At 41.4% G+C, this 17,373-nt stretch overlaps 1 protein-coding gene across 2 annotated transcripts; it reads left to right on the top strand.

Annotated features, from left to right (window-relative positions):
- The first annotated feature begins 1,538 nt into the window (after nt 1-1,538).
- LOC109473374 lies at nt 1,539-15,027 on the top strand. 2 transcript variants are annotated; one of them, XM_019773245.1, is made up of 11 exons: nt 1,539-1,817; nt 3,402-3,541; nt 4,557-4,683; nt 6,222-6,411; nt 6,621-8,843; nt 9,360-9,495; nt 11,238-11,386; nt 12,752-12,935; nt 13,267-13,338; nt 13,726-13,784; nt 14,325-15,027. In XM_019773245.1, the coding sequence occupies exons 1-11, from the start codon at nt 1,666-1,668 to the stop codon at nt 14,454-14,456; spliced, it is 3,564 nt and encodes a 1,187-aa protein (XP_019628804.1). In that variant the 5' UTR covers nt 1,539-1,665; the 3' UTR covers nt 14,457-15,027. The 2 variants fall into 2 exon arrangements, with proteins under 2 accessions (XP_019628804.1, XP_019628798.1); XM_019773239.1 differs by having other exon boundaries at nt 12,749-12,935.
- Nucleotides 15,028-17,373: the final 2,346 nt, after the last annotated feature.

The raw sequence follows: 17,373 nt of genomic DNA, 5'->3' as shown, positions 1-17,373 counted from the left end.
GATGAAGATATGGGTTAAATGTTGATTCTTCTTATTGACATCAATATTATTCTTTCCTGGCCCCTACTTGATTTTGATTTATTGAAATTGCAACAGTGCAATACACGTGGGACAAAGGCAGCTATTGCTGGTGTTCTGTCCCTCACATAGAAACAAATACAGGACACTCATCTTCAGTTGAGTTTTAACTACTTAAAAGTGGGGAAGGTCTTGTAAAATGCCTTTCCCAAGGGCACAAGATTGGTGGCATGTCAGGACTCGAACCCGGGACCTCTTGGTTCCGAGTCGAGCACGCTGCCATTGCTCCACACGACTTGAGCTCCCCTCTGACAAACTTGCCCAGATGTAGCCTGTACTGCTGTAGTCTTGTGGCTTAAGCAGGCTTCTAAGTTCAGGGCTGGAAAGGAGCATGGAAAATGTTTTGAGTGGGAGGCATAGAAAAATGTTTGACGATACTCCCAATACACTGGCCCTCTAAGCCTGCAGAATATGTTACAGTCTCTAAATTGTGCTGTCTTGAGTCTTCCTACTGTCCTGGGACTTCAAATGAAGAGGTTATAAATTACTTTGTCCTTTTAGTCAGGGCTGTACCTGCACATTTTCTGGAATAGAAGCAACTAGACTAAGAGATGGAAATAAATTATTCATGGTAATTTTAAAATTGTGGCTATTATAGAATTTTGCCTCAAAGGGCATACCATTACCATGTACAGTATAAAAAAATCTACTTTTGACTGGCTGTATGTATGGATTATTACAACAGTGTAAAATGTTGTTCATTGAACAACATTTTATGCTCAAGCAGCAATATCCATATATATATTATAAATAAACAGCTCTGGAGGGGAATGGAGAAATTAGTACGTCATCTAGTATAGAATGACGCACCCAACCTATAAAAATTGAGTGCACAAAAATTTTTTCGGCTGCACCATATAAATAAGATACTATAAGTAGGATGTCACTCAGCAACAACTAGTTATGTTTCATTTTAAGCAGTAGTACAAGAATTATTATTGATTTTATTATTTTTCTGACACTTAGATGTTAAGAATATGCTATATACTAACTACAGTACTTTTAACATCCTGACATACGTAAACCTGTGGGTCTCCCTCCAGGAGCGACGAAGAATCGCCAGACTTGTAACCTTCTACAAGTACCACACCGGTGCACTGTGCATCAACCTGTCAACAAGGCCCACCCTCAGTGCCCAGACCAGGGCTACTAGGCAGTCTCATCCAGCAGCCTATAAGGTCCCTTACAGTAGGACCTCCTATAGGCAGAATTCATTCTTCCCGAGGACAATCTCAGATTGGAACGATCTTGAGGCAGATATTGCTCTCTCCTCTTCTTTGGAGGAGTTCAGATGTAAGATCTAAAATCTGAACCCCCAGCATGCACCTAGTACCAGTTTTATAGGCAGTAGAATCTTCAAATTGATGAAGGCGGCTGCCTCAAACGAAAGAAGAAGAAGAAGAACCTACAAAAATATTGGATGCACTGGTGCACCCACAGAAAAAAATTGGGTGCACAGCTCCAAATTTGGGTGCCCTAAGGTGCACTTGCACCCAGTATTTTGAGCCCTGTATGGTGATGCAGTCTTGTAACCACTATTTTCCAGATAGCCACAGTTTGAAAGTTCAGTATTCCGGGTAGGGTTGCATGTGGATGTTTGTTGCCCTTGACTACTTTCACAGAGACAAGTACAAGTTGGTACAGCAGGACCAGGTACAACAGTTGAGAACTCACTCAGCGCGGCGGAAAGAACAGGACAGGGCTAAAGCACTCCGACAGGAAACTCTGCGCAGGAGAAAGTAAGTCCAAAACAGTTTGTTCCCAAATTCTTTCTGATTTTAGACAATGTTATGGCTCCTCCACAGACAGGCTGGTTACTCAGCTGGTTATATAACATTTCAGTGTTCGAAATACCTGTCTGCAGTCTGCAATCTGCAGATAGATTTTCAAGATTGCAGAAGAAAAATTTATACAATCTGCAATTTTGCAGCAGGAAAAATTGGCACTTGGGATTTGGCGCTCTTGGCCCCAAGGACAGACAGACAGCTCCTGTTCTGAAACAACAGGAGCTTCTTCACTAATCTGCATCAACCTTGTCTTGACTTGTCTATCTTTTGTTTCTTTTTGGACTTCCAAAAATTTGTCTTCACTAATTTGCATATCAATCAATAGTTCATGCATATAAACCTGCAAGATTGTAGTATAGAGGCTTGTGTATTTGCAGAAAGTATTTCCAAATTGCAGAACAAAATTTTGACTCTTCTGCAATATTGCAGAGCACTGCATTTCATATAGCCGGGTGACGTTGACCAATCAGAAGGCTCCATTCCACATGTCACAAATAGAGTCAAAACCAGGTCATTATTCATCCCAATCCATACATTAAACAACCCAATAATCACCCGCATATGACCTCGGGTGACCTAAATAGAACACCCCTCTGTTCTAAAAAATCTAAAAATAACTTGAGTTGTGTTCCAATGACCTCGGGTGACTCCCATAAGAATACATGTTCCCTGCCTTTGACCCAGATAGAACACGACCCTCCCACAGTGACCTCATGTGACTCCAGATGGAACTATGTTCTATTTAAGTTTGTATGTGTTATACAGGAATGTGTCACTCTTTACTGTGTACGTTTCGATAGGCTATGTGATAATAGCGTTAATGTCATAAAGCCACTCAGTGCGCTCACTCAGTGGCTTTATTCAGTGGTTATGGCAACTAACAATATCACACAATATTCACCTCGGGGCGGGTCATTAACCCTTAAATATTGGATAATCACCTTCAACTAGCTAAATATCTGCCTCATCTTTTCACACGTACATACCGATACATACTGTGTCGGCACTTGTCAAATTTTCATTAAGGCCATGTTGATTTGATTATATGGATGACATCCGCGCGCGCATGAATTTTCGGCCGTTTCCAAAAAAAAAAGTTTTCAATCATACTGTAAATCGTGCAGAACAGTTGCTAAATGAGCCAAAAATATACCATAAGTTGCAAGGAAAACATTTAGAAACGATACCAATGTCGTAGAATGCCAAATTCAAAGGAAAAAAGACAAAAATGTAAAGAAATGAATTCGAAGAGTAGATTATTCGCCATAACATATTCTGTGCCATTTGTTCAACCTTCATGACCACGTAGATTTCATAGTGAAAGCAACTTTTTTTTTGCAAAACTTTTTTTTATTCGCACGCGCGCATCAGTTTTGGGGTTCCCAGAGGATGTCATCCATATAATCAAATCAACATGGCCTAACTCTCAATAATAACTCTCTCTTTTCCAGTGCTAACTTGTCATAATAGTCAAAACAGTCCACCTAGCTAGAAAATTATTGCAGCATATGTATAATATTTTCTTGTCCTTGACAGGGCATTAGAGGACAAGAAGAAGCATGATGCTGAGAAGGAGGCCAAACGCCGTGAACAGGAGCTGGCGAAGAGACGAGAACGTCAGCAGGAAGCCACAGAAAAATTCCAGCGGGCTCATGTCAGACAAGGCTCTGCACGAGGTACACTGCATGTACAACATCTCACTTTATACTAAAACTATAATAATAGTGTTACAGCAGAATAGTGCTGTGTAATGGTTCACTGGACTTGGATCTGGACTTGTACGAATGTTTAGGTTCAAGTAAAAAAAAACTACTAGTAAAAGTGAAGAACCGAGTCCGAACTTCGTACAAAAAAAAATTTCACATTCCGCTTTTCTTTCCAAACCACCTAAGACCTTCCGTAGATTGCAAAATCTTTGCTGCAAAATGAAGAAAACATTGCCATCGGGCATCGTCAAGTATCAGCCTACATGTTATGTGGCCAAAGTTTAGCCCGAACAACATTGCAAGGTTGGCATGAAAGTTCATCTGAGTTGGTAAATTACATAATGAAAAATTTTAAACTGTTCTCCAACTCATAAATTTCACTCACAACATTGCAAGGTTGCCCACATGCAATTTTATATGCCTTCGGTTTAGGTCCGGACTTACATGTCCGGAACTGAACCTAAACCTCTGGACTTGAATCTGGACCTGAACCTAAATGTGGGTTTAGGTACACAGCACTACAGCAGAATCATTCATTGTCTCTATATATTCAAGGTGTACCTTTATTATGGTACATACATGTACATTGTAGCACGTTGGCAGAACGTATTGTGTCTGTGGGAAACCCTGATTTTTTAATCATTTTCGATGGATATTTGGTCACCGCTGCATGAGAATTTTGCCTGTTGCAAAGGACATCTTTTCCGAAATAACGTTTGGAAACTACAGACGGGATGTTAGGTGCGGTACGGCAGGTACGGTATGGTACATGTACCAGCTAGCAAAAATGTGCCATTTGTGATGGAATCAACATGATGAAGTTTTTTAACAGGGTTTGAAATAATTTTATGTCAGATTCCCCATCACCCATCTCTAATAAAGTCTTACATCATGACTTGCACAGTGAGAGTGGGTATTTTGAACTCTGTGTAATCATACATATTAACAACTGTATTTATTCTTTTGTTTATTTGTGCTGTTTTAGGCCGGAAATCCCGCACCCCGACTTTAGACGAGGTGTTACGACAGGTACGCGGGACGTCAAGAGCATCGCCGATATCTGGTACAGCCACAACATCCGCCAACACCTCCGCACGGACCGTCTTTTCAAGGTACTGACTTCTGCTGGTGGTGTTGGTACAAGTCATGTTACAGTGCAGTTTCCATTAGGCCACACCGTCTTAATTTTATGGATGACATCCTCTGAAGATCCCCAATATAAAACTATATAACTATAAAAAATTAAAAATGCTACTAAACCAAAAAATAAAAATGCTACTAAACTTGTATACGACAAACCGGCACATGCTGGCTTTTTGCGGAATTTATGAATCGGCACTGTACGGTACAATGTATGTACTGAGTTCTTAAATTGCGGCGCTTCGGTAGCCGGGTGCCAGGCTCCGTATTGTCGCTAACTACCATGGACTACCCAGGCCTAGAGCCAGGCCAGAGCCTCGGTGGACGTGATCTTCTTTCTTTCTTTTTTTTAATTTGTTTTTGAGAACAGACGAAAATCAATGCACGCGAGGATGTCATCCATAAAATTAAGTCGGTGTAGCCTTAGTACAGTGTAAAAATTAGGACTGGTTGCCCATCAGAATTTTAGGTTGCCCCACCTATAAGTTACTACTTTCCTCAAATTAAGTAATGTTACATACATAAGCCTTTGACGATATTTCTAACAGCCTTTAGTACTAGTTAACTGATACTAGCATCTGCCAGATACAGTGGTGCAAGCCAAGTGGCATGATTTGGGGGGGGGGGTATTGTTAAAATTCAGGTAGCACACTGGGCTGCCAAGGTTCAAAAACAGGTTGCCCCAAGTAAAATTTGGTTGCCCGGGGCAACTGGGCAACCTGGTATTTTGCAGGCTGATTAAAGACTTGATTTCATAGCCATACGAAGACTTTTTTCTCAGATTGCTCACTAGGCCCAACAATAGTTCATGTACATTTTTTTGTAGCTGTCAACACTGACTGTTCATTTTAGAAGGCAAGTCATAAACCAGGCCGCCTGTAAATGTATTGCCCACATGCTGGTTGAGGAGGGAAACAAATTATTTCAGAACCCAGAACTCTCCAGTATGTGTCCAACAGAAACCATGACTTGCACGGCAACAGTGGGTACTAGTACCTGTTTATGAACGTTAGGTTAGACATCCACAATCAGTCTGAGTCCTTCTGATATTCTGTGCGAAAGAAAAAACACTCATCACCTTGTTTTATAATCAGGCCACACCAATTTAATTTGTTGTTTCTCGGATTTGCCCTGTCCTTTTTTTTCTGATTTGCACAAAAAAAATTTGTATGGGTTCTATATCAACTGCAAAATGCTCAATGAAAGACATATTTGGCTCCAACGGTTGAAAAAAAACTTTTCCTAGTTTCAATGTAACAATGCAATTTTGTTTCATTAAAAGTTCAAAATCTATTGTTTTAATTATTAAACCAGCCTGGTATGTTCACTTGATGGCTCATATTGTAACATTTCCGGCTATCATGGGGTGCCTTGGCCTGTTTTTTTTATCTTGCCCTGTCGATTCATATTTTTTTGGAAAAAAAAACGAGAAACAACAAATTAAATTGGTGTGGCCTCACTTGTATGTGAATAAAACATTAGATTGACATGTTGATTTCTATTGCATTAGGAAATATGGTGGAAGCAATCCTGACCTGTCCATGGAGACTGGTGCTAGTCCAGGTCTGCAGTATGGGAAACTCACGGCAGAAATGCGCACCACAAGTGAGCGCAACTTGGCCAGCAGCAAGAAAATGTTTGAACAGCAGCTGGAGGAGCAAAACCGTCTTCTTGCTGAACAACAACAGAGGACAATAAAGGTGGGCTGTCATTGTTCTTTAGTACCTAATGTCTATTGCACATCCATTATAGACATTTGATTTCGATGATAACAGTCAGGTGCTGTTGGTATTCCTTGTGTGATGGGGTTGACAGTTTAATGTAACAGTTGTGTTTAACAGGAGCTCCATGAAGTGTTGTATAATTCTATATGAATGTATGAATGACAGTTTAATGTTGTGTTAACCAGGAGCTCCATGAAGAGGTGGAACATCTTCGGCGCAGCTCCAGTCTCTCCAGTCTGGACAGCCTGGAGGAGAAGTCCCACCCTGCATACAGGACAGACCAGACCATCAGTGGGATCACCGTCGACTCCAAATACACAGATCCAAACTACGTATCTCAGGGTTTGTATGCACAAGGAACACCTGCTGCTAGGGCGGTATATGACATACCATATGGACAAGATTACTCTTCAAGTTTGGTGACTGACTCTAACTTTAGACGGCAGGCAGGTTACCAGTACCAGACTGGACATGATACAAACTTTCAGGCTAATGGCTACTCTCACATTGCTGGGCAGCAGCAGGCAATCCTGGGCAGGCCCAGAGATGCAGAGACTGAGCATGGGCCACAGCTCAATGCATTTTCAAGTGCCACAAGTGTGCCCACAAACAGTGGATACTCAGGAGGCAGGAGTTTCCTGGGTGTGTCGGGGGTGAGAATACAGACTGCCGCCGGGACGTCTGCTTCCTCTGCACAGCAAAGACTTTTCACAACCGCCGCGGGGGAGCGGGGGGGTTTCCCACCCTCGGGTGCAGGGGATTCCAACCACCATACCTACGTCCAGGACGGGGAGGAACTACAAGTGGAGGAAGCTAATGAATTAGTCCATGATACTCTGGCAAAAATGCCACAAGGTATGACAGGCATGGGCTATGGGACTAACAACAGAACAGTGGCACAGACTCCCTACTCAAACCCCAGATATCGCTTGTTATTCTCTCAGAAAAAGGCTTGGGGCACACCCACCTTGCAGGGAGAGGAGATAACAACAACACCCAACAGTTCAGCAATAAGTAGTGCAGCTGTCAGCTCTACTGTCACTCACAGTACAGCAGCTGTCAGCTCTACTGTCACTCACAGTACAGCCCGTGTGATTCCCACTGCCACCACTACAACAGTCTCCCAAACCACAAGGACTAACTCTGCCACACAATCTAATGGCACTAACAATGCCTCAAGTGTGTCTCAGACTTCAGTTACAAGACCTACAAGCATCTACTCTAAGCCACTCTTGAACTACTCTAGGGTGACAGAAAATGCTGTCATTAGTAACGGTGTTCACAGCCAGGCCAACGGATACTCCAGGACTGACCACGACAGAGAGAATTCTGCGGAAAGGCTCACAAGTTACATCCCAGCAAGTCACGGCAGGACAGGGTCAGGAGCGGGGATCTCGGTCAAGGGTCACGCTGTCAGCTCAGAACAGCAGGGTTCAGGTCAACTACAGCTGCATGACACCCAGAAACGGCTGGAACTATTAAGGCAAGAAAGGGATGCTCAGCACATGAATGGAATATTGCAGAAGGCAACAGAGGAGGAACAAGAGAGCGACCATCAGTCAGATGTGGAAGAAGAGTTGGAGGAAGAGTCAGAACCAGAGCCTCCAAAGCCTAAGATTATTAAAGGGATATTGAAAAAGAAATCCAAGTATGAATCCCATCCCTCCAGACCCTTCAGTGTAGTTATCACAGGGGGGAGGCAGATCCAGGATAGTGTGGACTTGGCAAAACAGGAGAAGAAAAAGCGTGGTATTCGCTGGGTCGACCTGACTTATGATGATGATGATAACGAAAGAAAGAATGATGACAAGAAGCAGACAAATGCTCCCCAGTCTGTAGGGACAAGGCCACAGCCGAGCACACAAACCTCCAGGCCAACAACAACCCCCGAAGCCACCGCCATTCAGAACAGACCAGCAAGGTTGCAAACAGGCAGGCGACGGGTATCCAGTGCAGGGTCTGTACGGAAAGCAATATTAGCAAGAGCTAAAGCTGCATCTCGACAAGGCACCATAACAATCCATGCTAATGACACTGGCAGCAGCCAACCTGCACATGATGATGCTTCTGTTGGCAGCACTGTTGGTGACCACGGTGGAAAGCCAAGTAATCGTCAACTCAGTGTCTCAACTTGTAGTTACTCCATACAAAGTGCACCCAGCCAGCCACAAGCTTCTACACACATGCCCAGGAAGGTAGAGAACACAAAACAGTCCAACACACAACAGATAAAAACAGAAAATGAAAATGAAATCTACAGTGCCAATGGACTTCGTCTTGACAAGACACCTACAGACGATGAAATAAACTGGCTTTGGGACAAGGTTCGGTCCTGTCTGAACCAGAGACCTGACCGTGCAGGAATGGATACAGAGCCTGGAGTATCAACAGCTTCTACAACTAAACAGGTACATCACATGTATTCACCATCTTACATTACAACTTGGTGATAAATAATTTAAGTTAATGATAATAAGAATGATAAATAATTTCATCTGGTTTGTGAATGATTCAATATCAAGTTCTTTATTCACAACCACCTGTTAACAAGAGCCGACGTTTCGATGACCGTCTGTCATCTTCATCAGGGCAAATATGACTGGTTCTCTGCTAACTGAAGCTACAATGTTAACTTTAACAATACAAAGTAATTGTGACAACAGTGACACATTATATAATATGTTACAACCTAGTGAGATATGCAGTTTTATGTGTTAAGTTTTGTTATTATAATAATAAATTACAGGAGTCTAAATCCCTCCTGCTATAGAATTGCAACATAATGTAACCCAACACTAGTTACCATGGTAACAGACAGTCTGGTTCAGGTCATTAACCTTTTACAATATATTTTGTTAACCAACAATATACATATTGTTAGAATAATAATGATAATTTTGTCCAATAATTGTTATTTCCTGTAGGACCCTGCTGTATCAGGCAGCCGACAGACAGCTCAGATGTCCCAGCTGACCCTGGACGGCGGCAGACTGGCAGGTTCTGATGTTAGACTGAGAACCATGCCCAGGGTGGGGGGGTTCACATCAGCACCTCCCGCAGGTACCTACAACTGGTTATTAGGCCTAGGAAAAATGTTATATGTTTCATGTTTCAGTCCTGAAAAAATTAGGGTCGGTAGGTAGGGATTATCTTTTTTTTTTTTAAACTTCGGCGACCTCTAATGATACTAACTTCACCAAGTAAAAAGGACACCTATATTTTCAATGGCAATGTTAGAAAACCAACTGTACAGTAAATAGCAAAGTTCTTTTTATCACAACCATTTATTTTACACCAGCTGACGTTTCGATGACCGTCTGTCATCTTCATCAGGGCAATTCTGACTGGTTTGCTGTGCACTGACACTAGATGTTACTTGGTGCATAGTGCACTAAAGGTGTTACATGGTTCATAGTGCACTTAAACTAGTTTTTTCTGTTTACCATACATTCCGGGACGTAGTGTAATTGTGACATATATTATATACTAGGTATTGTTACATATAGGGAAATATGTGCTTCCAAATGTAAAGTGCTTCTATATATAAGATTTGTTAACTGACAATACTGAGCTACATGTATTACAGTCCCAAATAGAAATTATTAAAAAGTCTTGTTACATATGTATTCAATTTGTTAATAACCATAATAGTTACAACTAGTTGCAACTGTACAGTATTTCATGAATTCAATTTTGCCATGTTGTTCTGTCAGCTGTGCTGACTGCCATATTGTTCTGTCAGCTGTGCTGACTGCCATATTGTTCTGTCTGCTGTACTGACTGCCATGTTTTTCTGTCAGCTGTACTGACTGCCATGTTGTTCTGTCAGCTGTGCTGACTGCCATATTGTTCTGTCAGCTGTGCTGACTGCCATCGATGTTGTCNGTCAGCTGTACTGACTGCTATGTTGTCTGTCAGCTGTGCTGACTGCCATGTTGTTCTGTCAGCTATGCTGACTGCCATGTTGTTCTGTCAGCTGTGACTGCCATGTTGTTCTGTCAGCTGTACTGACTGCCATGTTGTTCCTGACTGCCATGTTGTTCTGTCAGCTATGCTGACTGCCACGTTGTTCTGTCAGCTGTACTGACTGCCATGTTGTTCTGTCAGCTGTACTGACTGCCATGTTGTTCTGTCAGCTGTGCTGACTGCCATGTTGTTCTGTCAGCTGTACTGACTGCCATGTTGTTCTGTCAGCTGTACTGACTGCCATGTTTTTCTGTCAGCTGTGCTGACTGCCATGTTGTCTGTCAGCTGTGCTGACTGCCATGTTGTTCTGTCAGCCGTGCTGACTGCCATGTTGTTCCTGACTGCCATGTTGTTCTGTCAGCTGTACTGACTGCCATGTTGTTCCTGACTGCCATATTGTTCTGTCAGCTGTACTGACTGCTATGTTGTTCCTGACTGCCATGTTGTTCTGTCAGCTGTACTGACTGCCATGTTGTTCTGTCAGCTGTACTGACTGCCAAGTTGTTTCTGACTGCCATGTTGTTCCTGACTGCCATGTTGTTCTGTCAGCTGTGCTGACTGCCATGTTGTTCTGTTAGCTGTGCTGACTGCCATATTGTTCTGTCTGCTGTACTGACTGCCATGTTTTTCTGTCAGCTGTACTGACTGCCATGTTGTTCCTGACTGCCATGTTGTTCTGTCAGCCTGGTACTGACTGCCATGTTGTCCCTGACTGCCACGTTGTTCTGTCAGCTGTACTGACTGCCATGTTGTTTCTGACTGCCCTGTTGTTTCTGACTGCCATGTTGTTCCTGACTGCCATGTTGTTTCTGACTGTCATACTGTTCTGTGCCCAGGAGGAAGAAGAAGAACAGCCAGTGACAGCACCAGTGCCTCTGTACGTCGTAACGCCCTCCTGCAGCAGAGGAACCAGCAGAGAGCAAACACCTTACAGAAGCCCCCGACTCCCACAGCCCAGCAGGTCAGGGTCACGGACATCTCCCAGGTACTCACACCAGTCCATTGTACACACACACACTTGGAGCTGTGCACCCAAATATTCTTGTGTTTATTGTTTTGTTTATTGAGGTGTACCATGGAAAAATGAGGGGTCGTGAGCAATGAATAACATGAATATAATTCTTATATTTTTTTATTGCCCGGCCTCAGCTGGTTTCACTGGTTCGTATTTTCGTTCATACATTTAAGACATTTCAGAATGCATAGCAGAGCAACGTGAAACCAGGTCCCAGGTAGTCACACCAGTCCAGTGCACGGATTGTGCAGACTGTTTTGCTACATGTGTGCAGGGCTCGATATACATTGTACTGGGTTCGTGTGCACCCTAATGCACCCAAATGTTTTTGAAGGTTTACATAGTTACATGTATGTTAAGATGTTCAATGTATAATTAGTGTACAGCATATTATTAACATCTAAGAGTCAGAAAAATAATAAAATCATTGTACAGTTGTACTTTTCTTGAGTAATTGAACATGATAAGTTTTTGCTGACATTGTACTTGATTTAACATTTTATATGGTGCAGCCAAAAAACTTATTATGCACCCAATTTTTTAGTTTGGGTGTACCAATGCACCTTTTCCCAGAAATGAATTTCAAGCCCTGAGTGTGCCTGTTGTAGATCCCCATGATTTAAGAGCATATGACACCACTTACACTGAAATACAACAGTCCAGCAAATTGTCAAAGTATTATTATTCAATGAACAAAGATGTTTGGATGTCAGTATCTGACATTGAAACCGCCAATTATCTGTATACGAGCGGTCGTTGTATTTTTTACGTCATACACATGCAAATTATTTGAGGACATATGCAAATTATTGGCAGGAAAATCAGCCAAACGTCATCCGCTTGCACTCACTGGCCGTGATGTCATGGCAATTGCTCTCATTCTGGTTCCTTACAAATTTTCAGTTTCACCTAATAGTATGCACAATTCTTGGCTAAGATACTTGATGATGAAGACCAACAGATTCTGTCAAAAATTACAAAGAATAAAATTCCTTCAGCTGGAGAACAGTGTGTTGGAGAACATTATGTAAGTTACCATTACCTCAGATGAACTTCCATGCTGACACATGTACATTGTTTAATGTTAAAACTTTATAATTTGATCCAACACAAAAATTCTCTCACCTAGAGCTTTCGACCAGTCACTCTGGTCTTCCTCAGTAGACTGACCCAGTGAAGCTTGTCACGTGGCTTCTTTGAAGTGTGACGTCAACACTGGGTCAGAGGTATCTGGTAGTTGATGTCGACCCCCGTCGCGGTTCAATGTACATGTACAACTACCAACACACTGGTGAACTTTCATGATAGCATGTACATTGTGTTGTTTCCCAGCAGCCTACTTCAGGCCCCATCCCCAGTACCCAGGAACCAGGCAACAGGACAGGTCCGACTGACAGTGAGGTGACAGAAAGTCTGGCTGCTTTCCTGGAGGCTGAGTACATGTCTGACCAGCCTATCTCTGAAGCTGAGATTGCTGCTGCACTAGATGCCATGCACAGCAGACAGACAGGACAAAAGGGTTGGTACAAATGTACACATTATCTGCTTTTCTGTATCTGTCTCTGTATAGCCAGCTCTTTGGCATAACACTAGCATCGCAGGCATGCGGCGCGGCGGCAGCTGGCTACATTACACTGAATGGCTAGCCTTTTAACATCTAACTCTAAACATTGTTTAAAGCTATCTAGTGATGATGCCCCTACTGTAACACATCAACTTCTTTGATAAAAGCAGATCATAATGTATCTTGCATGAGTGTTGAAGCTGGTGTACATTGTATACATGTAGCTGCCTTAAGTTTGTAATTTCAATTAGTACAAACTGTGGCCTAACTTGGTTTGTGGTTACAGCACCAAGTGCACTGTCCATGGAGGAACAGAGACTTCTACAGTCTTTAGACAGACTCAATCAAAGGTTAAAAGGTATGTTTCTATTGAGGCAACAAAAGCTGTATGTAAGGAATGGTTGAGAAAGGAGCATAAGGGAGAACAGACATAGAAAAGGGCTAAGAGATTTGAGATTCTGAAATAAAATAATTACAGGTACTGCCAGTATTCAATATTCAATTTGATGGAATACAATACAACATATTAGACATGTAATGCCTTGATTGTTTGTTTGTAAAGAATGGGGCAATTAGGTACTTGTATTTGTTGATTTTAGCTGTAATGTTTTCAGATTTATTCCATACATGTACATAGTTAAACATCAAGATGTCTAAAACAGAAAAATACAAAATTTTTTCATACAAATTGAATGCACATGTGCATGCTTACTTCCCAGTCTTTAACCTTGTTGTTTCCGTCTAGTTACAGAAACTATCACCCAGAATGTTTCAACCAACATGCCACAAAAACCACCACTCCACGTAAGACCTATTCCTACATAAATTGTGTAGTTGCAAAGTGCACTCTGTAGACAGTTATGAGACTGACACTCTGTGCACAGGGTCTGTAGGTACATTGTACCTTTGTTCTGTAAACTGTACAATGTAGGTTGTTTTGTAGACTGTTGTGTTCGAGACTGTTAGTTCTTATGCCGGGTCTGTAACCATGTATTAAATAGACAGATGTAGTTCTATAGTGTTACACAGATTCTCTACTTGTAGATGTCTAATATGAAATTGGCTCAGACCACACCAGCAGAGCCATGTCTGTGGAACACTTGTCTGTCTCAGTGTGGTTGAATTCTTCCAACATACAGTAACTGTTACAATAAACTTCATTTCTTGAGAAATCATGCATCGCAGCTGTAGCTTGCAAAATTTGAATATCTTTCTTGCATTGCCATATTCTCTTGATGTTTCAAAATTTAATGTTACAGTTAGTAGCAACCATGTGTAAAGGTAATGTATACATTTTGTACATGTACATGTGTATAATCATCTGTGCCTGTTTCTGCACTCCAGCCGGGAACCAGGAATGCCCAGTCCAAGCCCAAGCGGGTGATGTCAGCCACTACCATGGGACCTCGCTATCACTTCAGAACAGGCTCTGCTGACACCAACACACGCTCCAAGAAAACCTATGTCTACCAGTAAAAGTTTTTTTTTCTTTATCTCTAATGTCACAAACATATTTCAGTCATCCTTGGATATTTTCAATCGTGCTTCATGTTGTTTAAAATGGCTACATTTGCATGTATACACAAACACACATTCATACAATTTTTTACTCGTATTTTCAGTCCTAAGGGCCAAACTGTACAATTGTGTACTATTTGCCTTGTACCTCCCTGAATGCCATACTGTGATTTTCTTGAACTCTTGAATAGCCACTGATATCAGAGAAGAATCTGTGGAAAATCATTACATTGATGGAGGCTCAATCTCCAGGCAAACAGCATTTGTCAAAGAATACATAATTATTGATATTGGATAAGATACAGATAACCTGGGACAAGTATACATTTAAGTGCAAATATCACTGATACATACATGACTGACATACAATTATGTATGTAAGAGTCTCTGGTTCAGTTGTATCCCACCAAGATTAATCTCTTATAAGCTAAAGAGGCGATATTCATCAATTAGGCCACACCAATTCAATTTCTTGGTTAACAGATTTTTCTAGAAAAATAATGGAGCGGGCGGGCGAAAAAAATAAAAACAGGCCTAGGCATCCTATTATGGCCCAAAATGGTACGATAGGAGACATGAAGTCAATACACCAGGCTGGTTCAAAATTTAAGCAATGAATTTTGAACTTTTACTGATACCATTGCATTGAAAGATGGAATAACTGTAACAACTATGAAGAAAAAGACTGTTTTCAACTGTTCAGGGCAAAAATATGAGCATTTTGCAGTTGATTCTGAATTTTTATTTTTAGTTGCAAATGAGAAAAAAATGAAGCGAGCGAATCTGTTAACCAAGAAATTAAATTGGTGTGGCCTTAGGGTAATATTACAATGTCATGTACCTACAGAAATGACTTAGTCTAGCACCTTAAAGTTTGTTGTCAGAGCTGTAACTTAGTGTAAGTTAGAGCAATTGCATGACTTAATGTACATGTGTAGGACAGTGGAAGCCTGTGTGTTTGAGCTGCATATTTGCCACAGTAAAGTGACCACATGGTGTCTAACTGTACATTGTACTATAAGTGCAATAAGAATACACCATGTGTCTGACTTGATACATGTATGTTGAACAAGTCCTTTGAGTAGACCTTTAGGTCTGTATTGCAAAGTTAGAGTAAGATTCTTGGCCATGCTTTATACACATGAAGGTTTTGACTTGATGACACTTTGGCAATGACCAAAAAAAAAAAAAAGGAAAAAAAACAAACAACTTTTTGCATGAAGTTGAAGTGTTTTGTAAAGGATTTTACATTGTACTTTGATATATCCCAGAATCATGTTAAGATTTGTATATTTTTATGGACAAAGTTGTGAATGATTCTTGGTAATTAGTAAAAGCTGTTAGTGAATTGTACTGTTTATATTTGTGACTGTACAAATTGTTATTGTTTGAGATGTGGAATTTCTAAAGTAACTGTATCACGTGACTCAGAATTGATGTTTGAATATTAAAAAGATCAAGATTGAAACCTATCTGGAAGTTTTAAATTGTGCAATCTGTTACTGAGTTATATCACTAGAGGTTCTTCCCATTCACCCATACATACAGAATACTAAAATGCAACAACATCTATTCCAACGTCCGGATTCTGTATTCGAATTTTCGAAAGGGGCACAAGCGGGTAGGGCGAAACGCGTTCGAATCGTTTTATGGAAGCCATGGAAGCGTTCGATAACGGGTTCCGGCCCGGAACCAGTTATCGAACGTTATCTCGGCCCGGGTATGATATAAATGCATGTATAATATAATTTATCATATAGCCAGGTGACGTTGACCAATCAGAAGGCTACATTCCACATACCTTATGACACTGTAATGTCACAAATATATTAAAAATCTGGTATTTATTCATCCCAATCCATACATTAAAAACCCAATAATCACCCACATATGACCTCAGGTGACTCAGTAGAACATGGCTCTAGTTCTAAAAAATCCAAAAATAACTTTTGTTCAAAGTTGTGTTCCAATGACCTCAGGTGACTCCCATAAGAACACCTGTTCCCTGCCTGTGACCCAGTTAACCTGAACTCTACCCAGTGACCTCAGGTGACTCCAGATGGAACTATGTTCTATGTTCTATTCAGCATGTGCATTGTGTCACTTACTGCATCAGTTTGGATAGGCTATGGTGTAAGCTATATGATAGTAGCGTTAATGTCCTGCCCTTTCTCGGTGAATATGGTGTGATAAAGTCTTGTCAGCTGCTATAACCACCTCAAAAGCCACCTCGTTTGCTGCGCTCACTTGGTGGCTTTATTCGGTGGTTATAGCAACTGACAAGGCTTTATCACACCATATTCACCTCGGGGCGGGTCATTAACCTTTAAGTATATCAACCCACACCAAAAAACAACTTTCTTATTCTGCCCCCCCTCCTGCAGGAATGAACTCTTCCAACAATATCCCTGTGAAAAATGGACTCTTCCTTCAAAAGTTACAACAGTGACCATACCAATATTCCAGGTCATTTTGTGTTGGAGTTATGATGGAGGAACACAAGATATAAATTAATTTTTGGTCTGAAAATTGCAAAATATCCCAAATAAATAAAGCGGTGTATGGCAGAATTACATGTTAAGTCCTGTGGGCATGTGTCCTATGCATCTTCATGCCAAAATTCAAGTTATTTGCTTTTAATACCAGGGCATAGGAGGCAAAAATATACAATTTTGTATATATAATTGTCTTCGTCAGAAGGACTATGAAATTGTCTCGCCGGAGTGTGGGGAACTGCGGATTTTGCGATATAACTCTGGAAGGCATGATTCAACGTCCATGATTTTTGGCAGGCAGATTACCGTTGTTGAGGCCAAAGTCAAGTACAAGTTTCGGCTTCGTGGGGGGTCCGTGCGTCACGTTAGTGGACCTTTTG

The sequence above is a fragment of the Branchiostoma belcheri genome, unplaced genomic scaffold (genome assembly GCF_001625305.1).
Source record: "Branchiostoma belcheri isolate BF01 breed outbred unplaced genomic scaffold, Haploidv18h27 scaffold100, whole genome shotgun sequence".
Classification (NCBI taxonomy): Eukaryota; Metazoa; Chordata; class Leptocardii; order Amphioxiformes; family Branchiostomatidae; genus Branchiostoma; species Branchiostoma belcheri.
The sequence above is the reverse complement of the archived record's forward strand: the minus strand, read 5'-3'. Positions and strand labels throughout refer to the sequence as shown.

Bases quoted from the DNA above. Each gene is read 5' to 3' on its own strand.
- LOC109473374 (XM_019773239.1), top strand. From the start codon at position 1,666: ATGTGGATGTTTGTTGCCCTTGACTACTTTCACAGAGACAAGTACAAG. The intron at 3,542-4,556 runs GTACACTGCATG...GTGCTGTTTTAG, and splicing joins CAGACAAGGCTCTGCACGAG to GCCGGAAATCCCGCACCCCG. The intron at 12,936-13,266 runs GTTGGTACAAAT...TTGTGGTTACAG, and splicing joins CAGACAGACAGGACAAAAGG to CACCAAGTGCACTGTCCATG.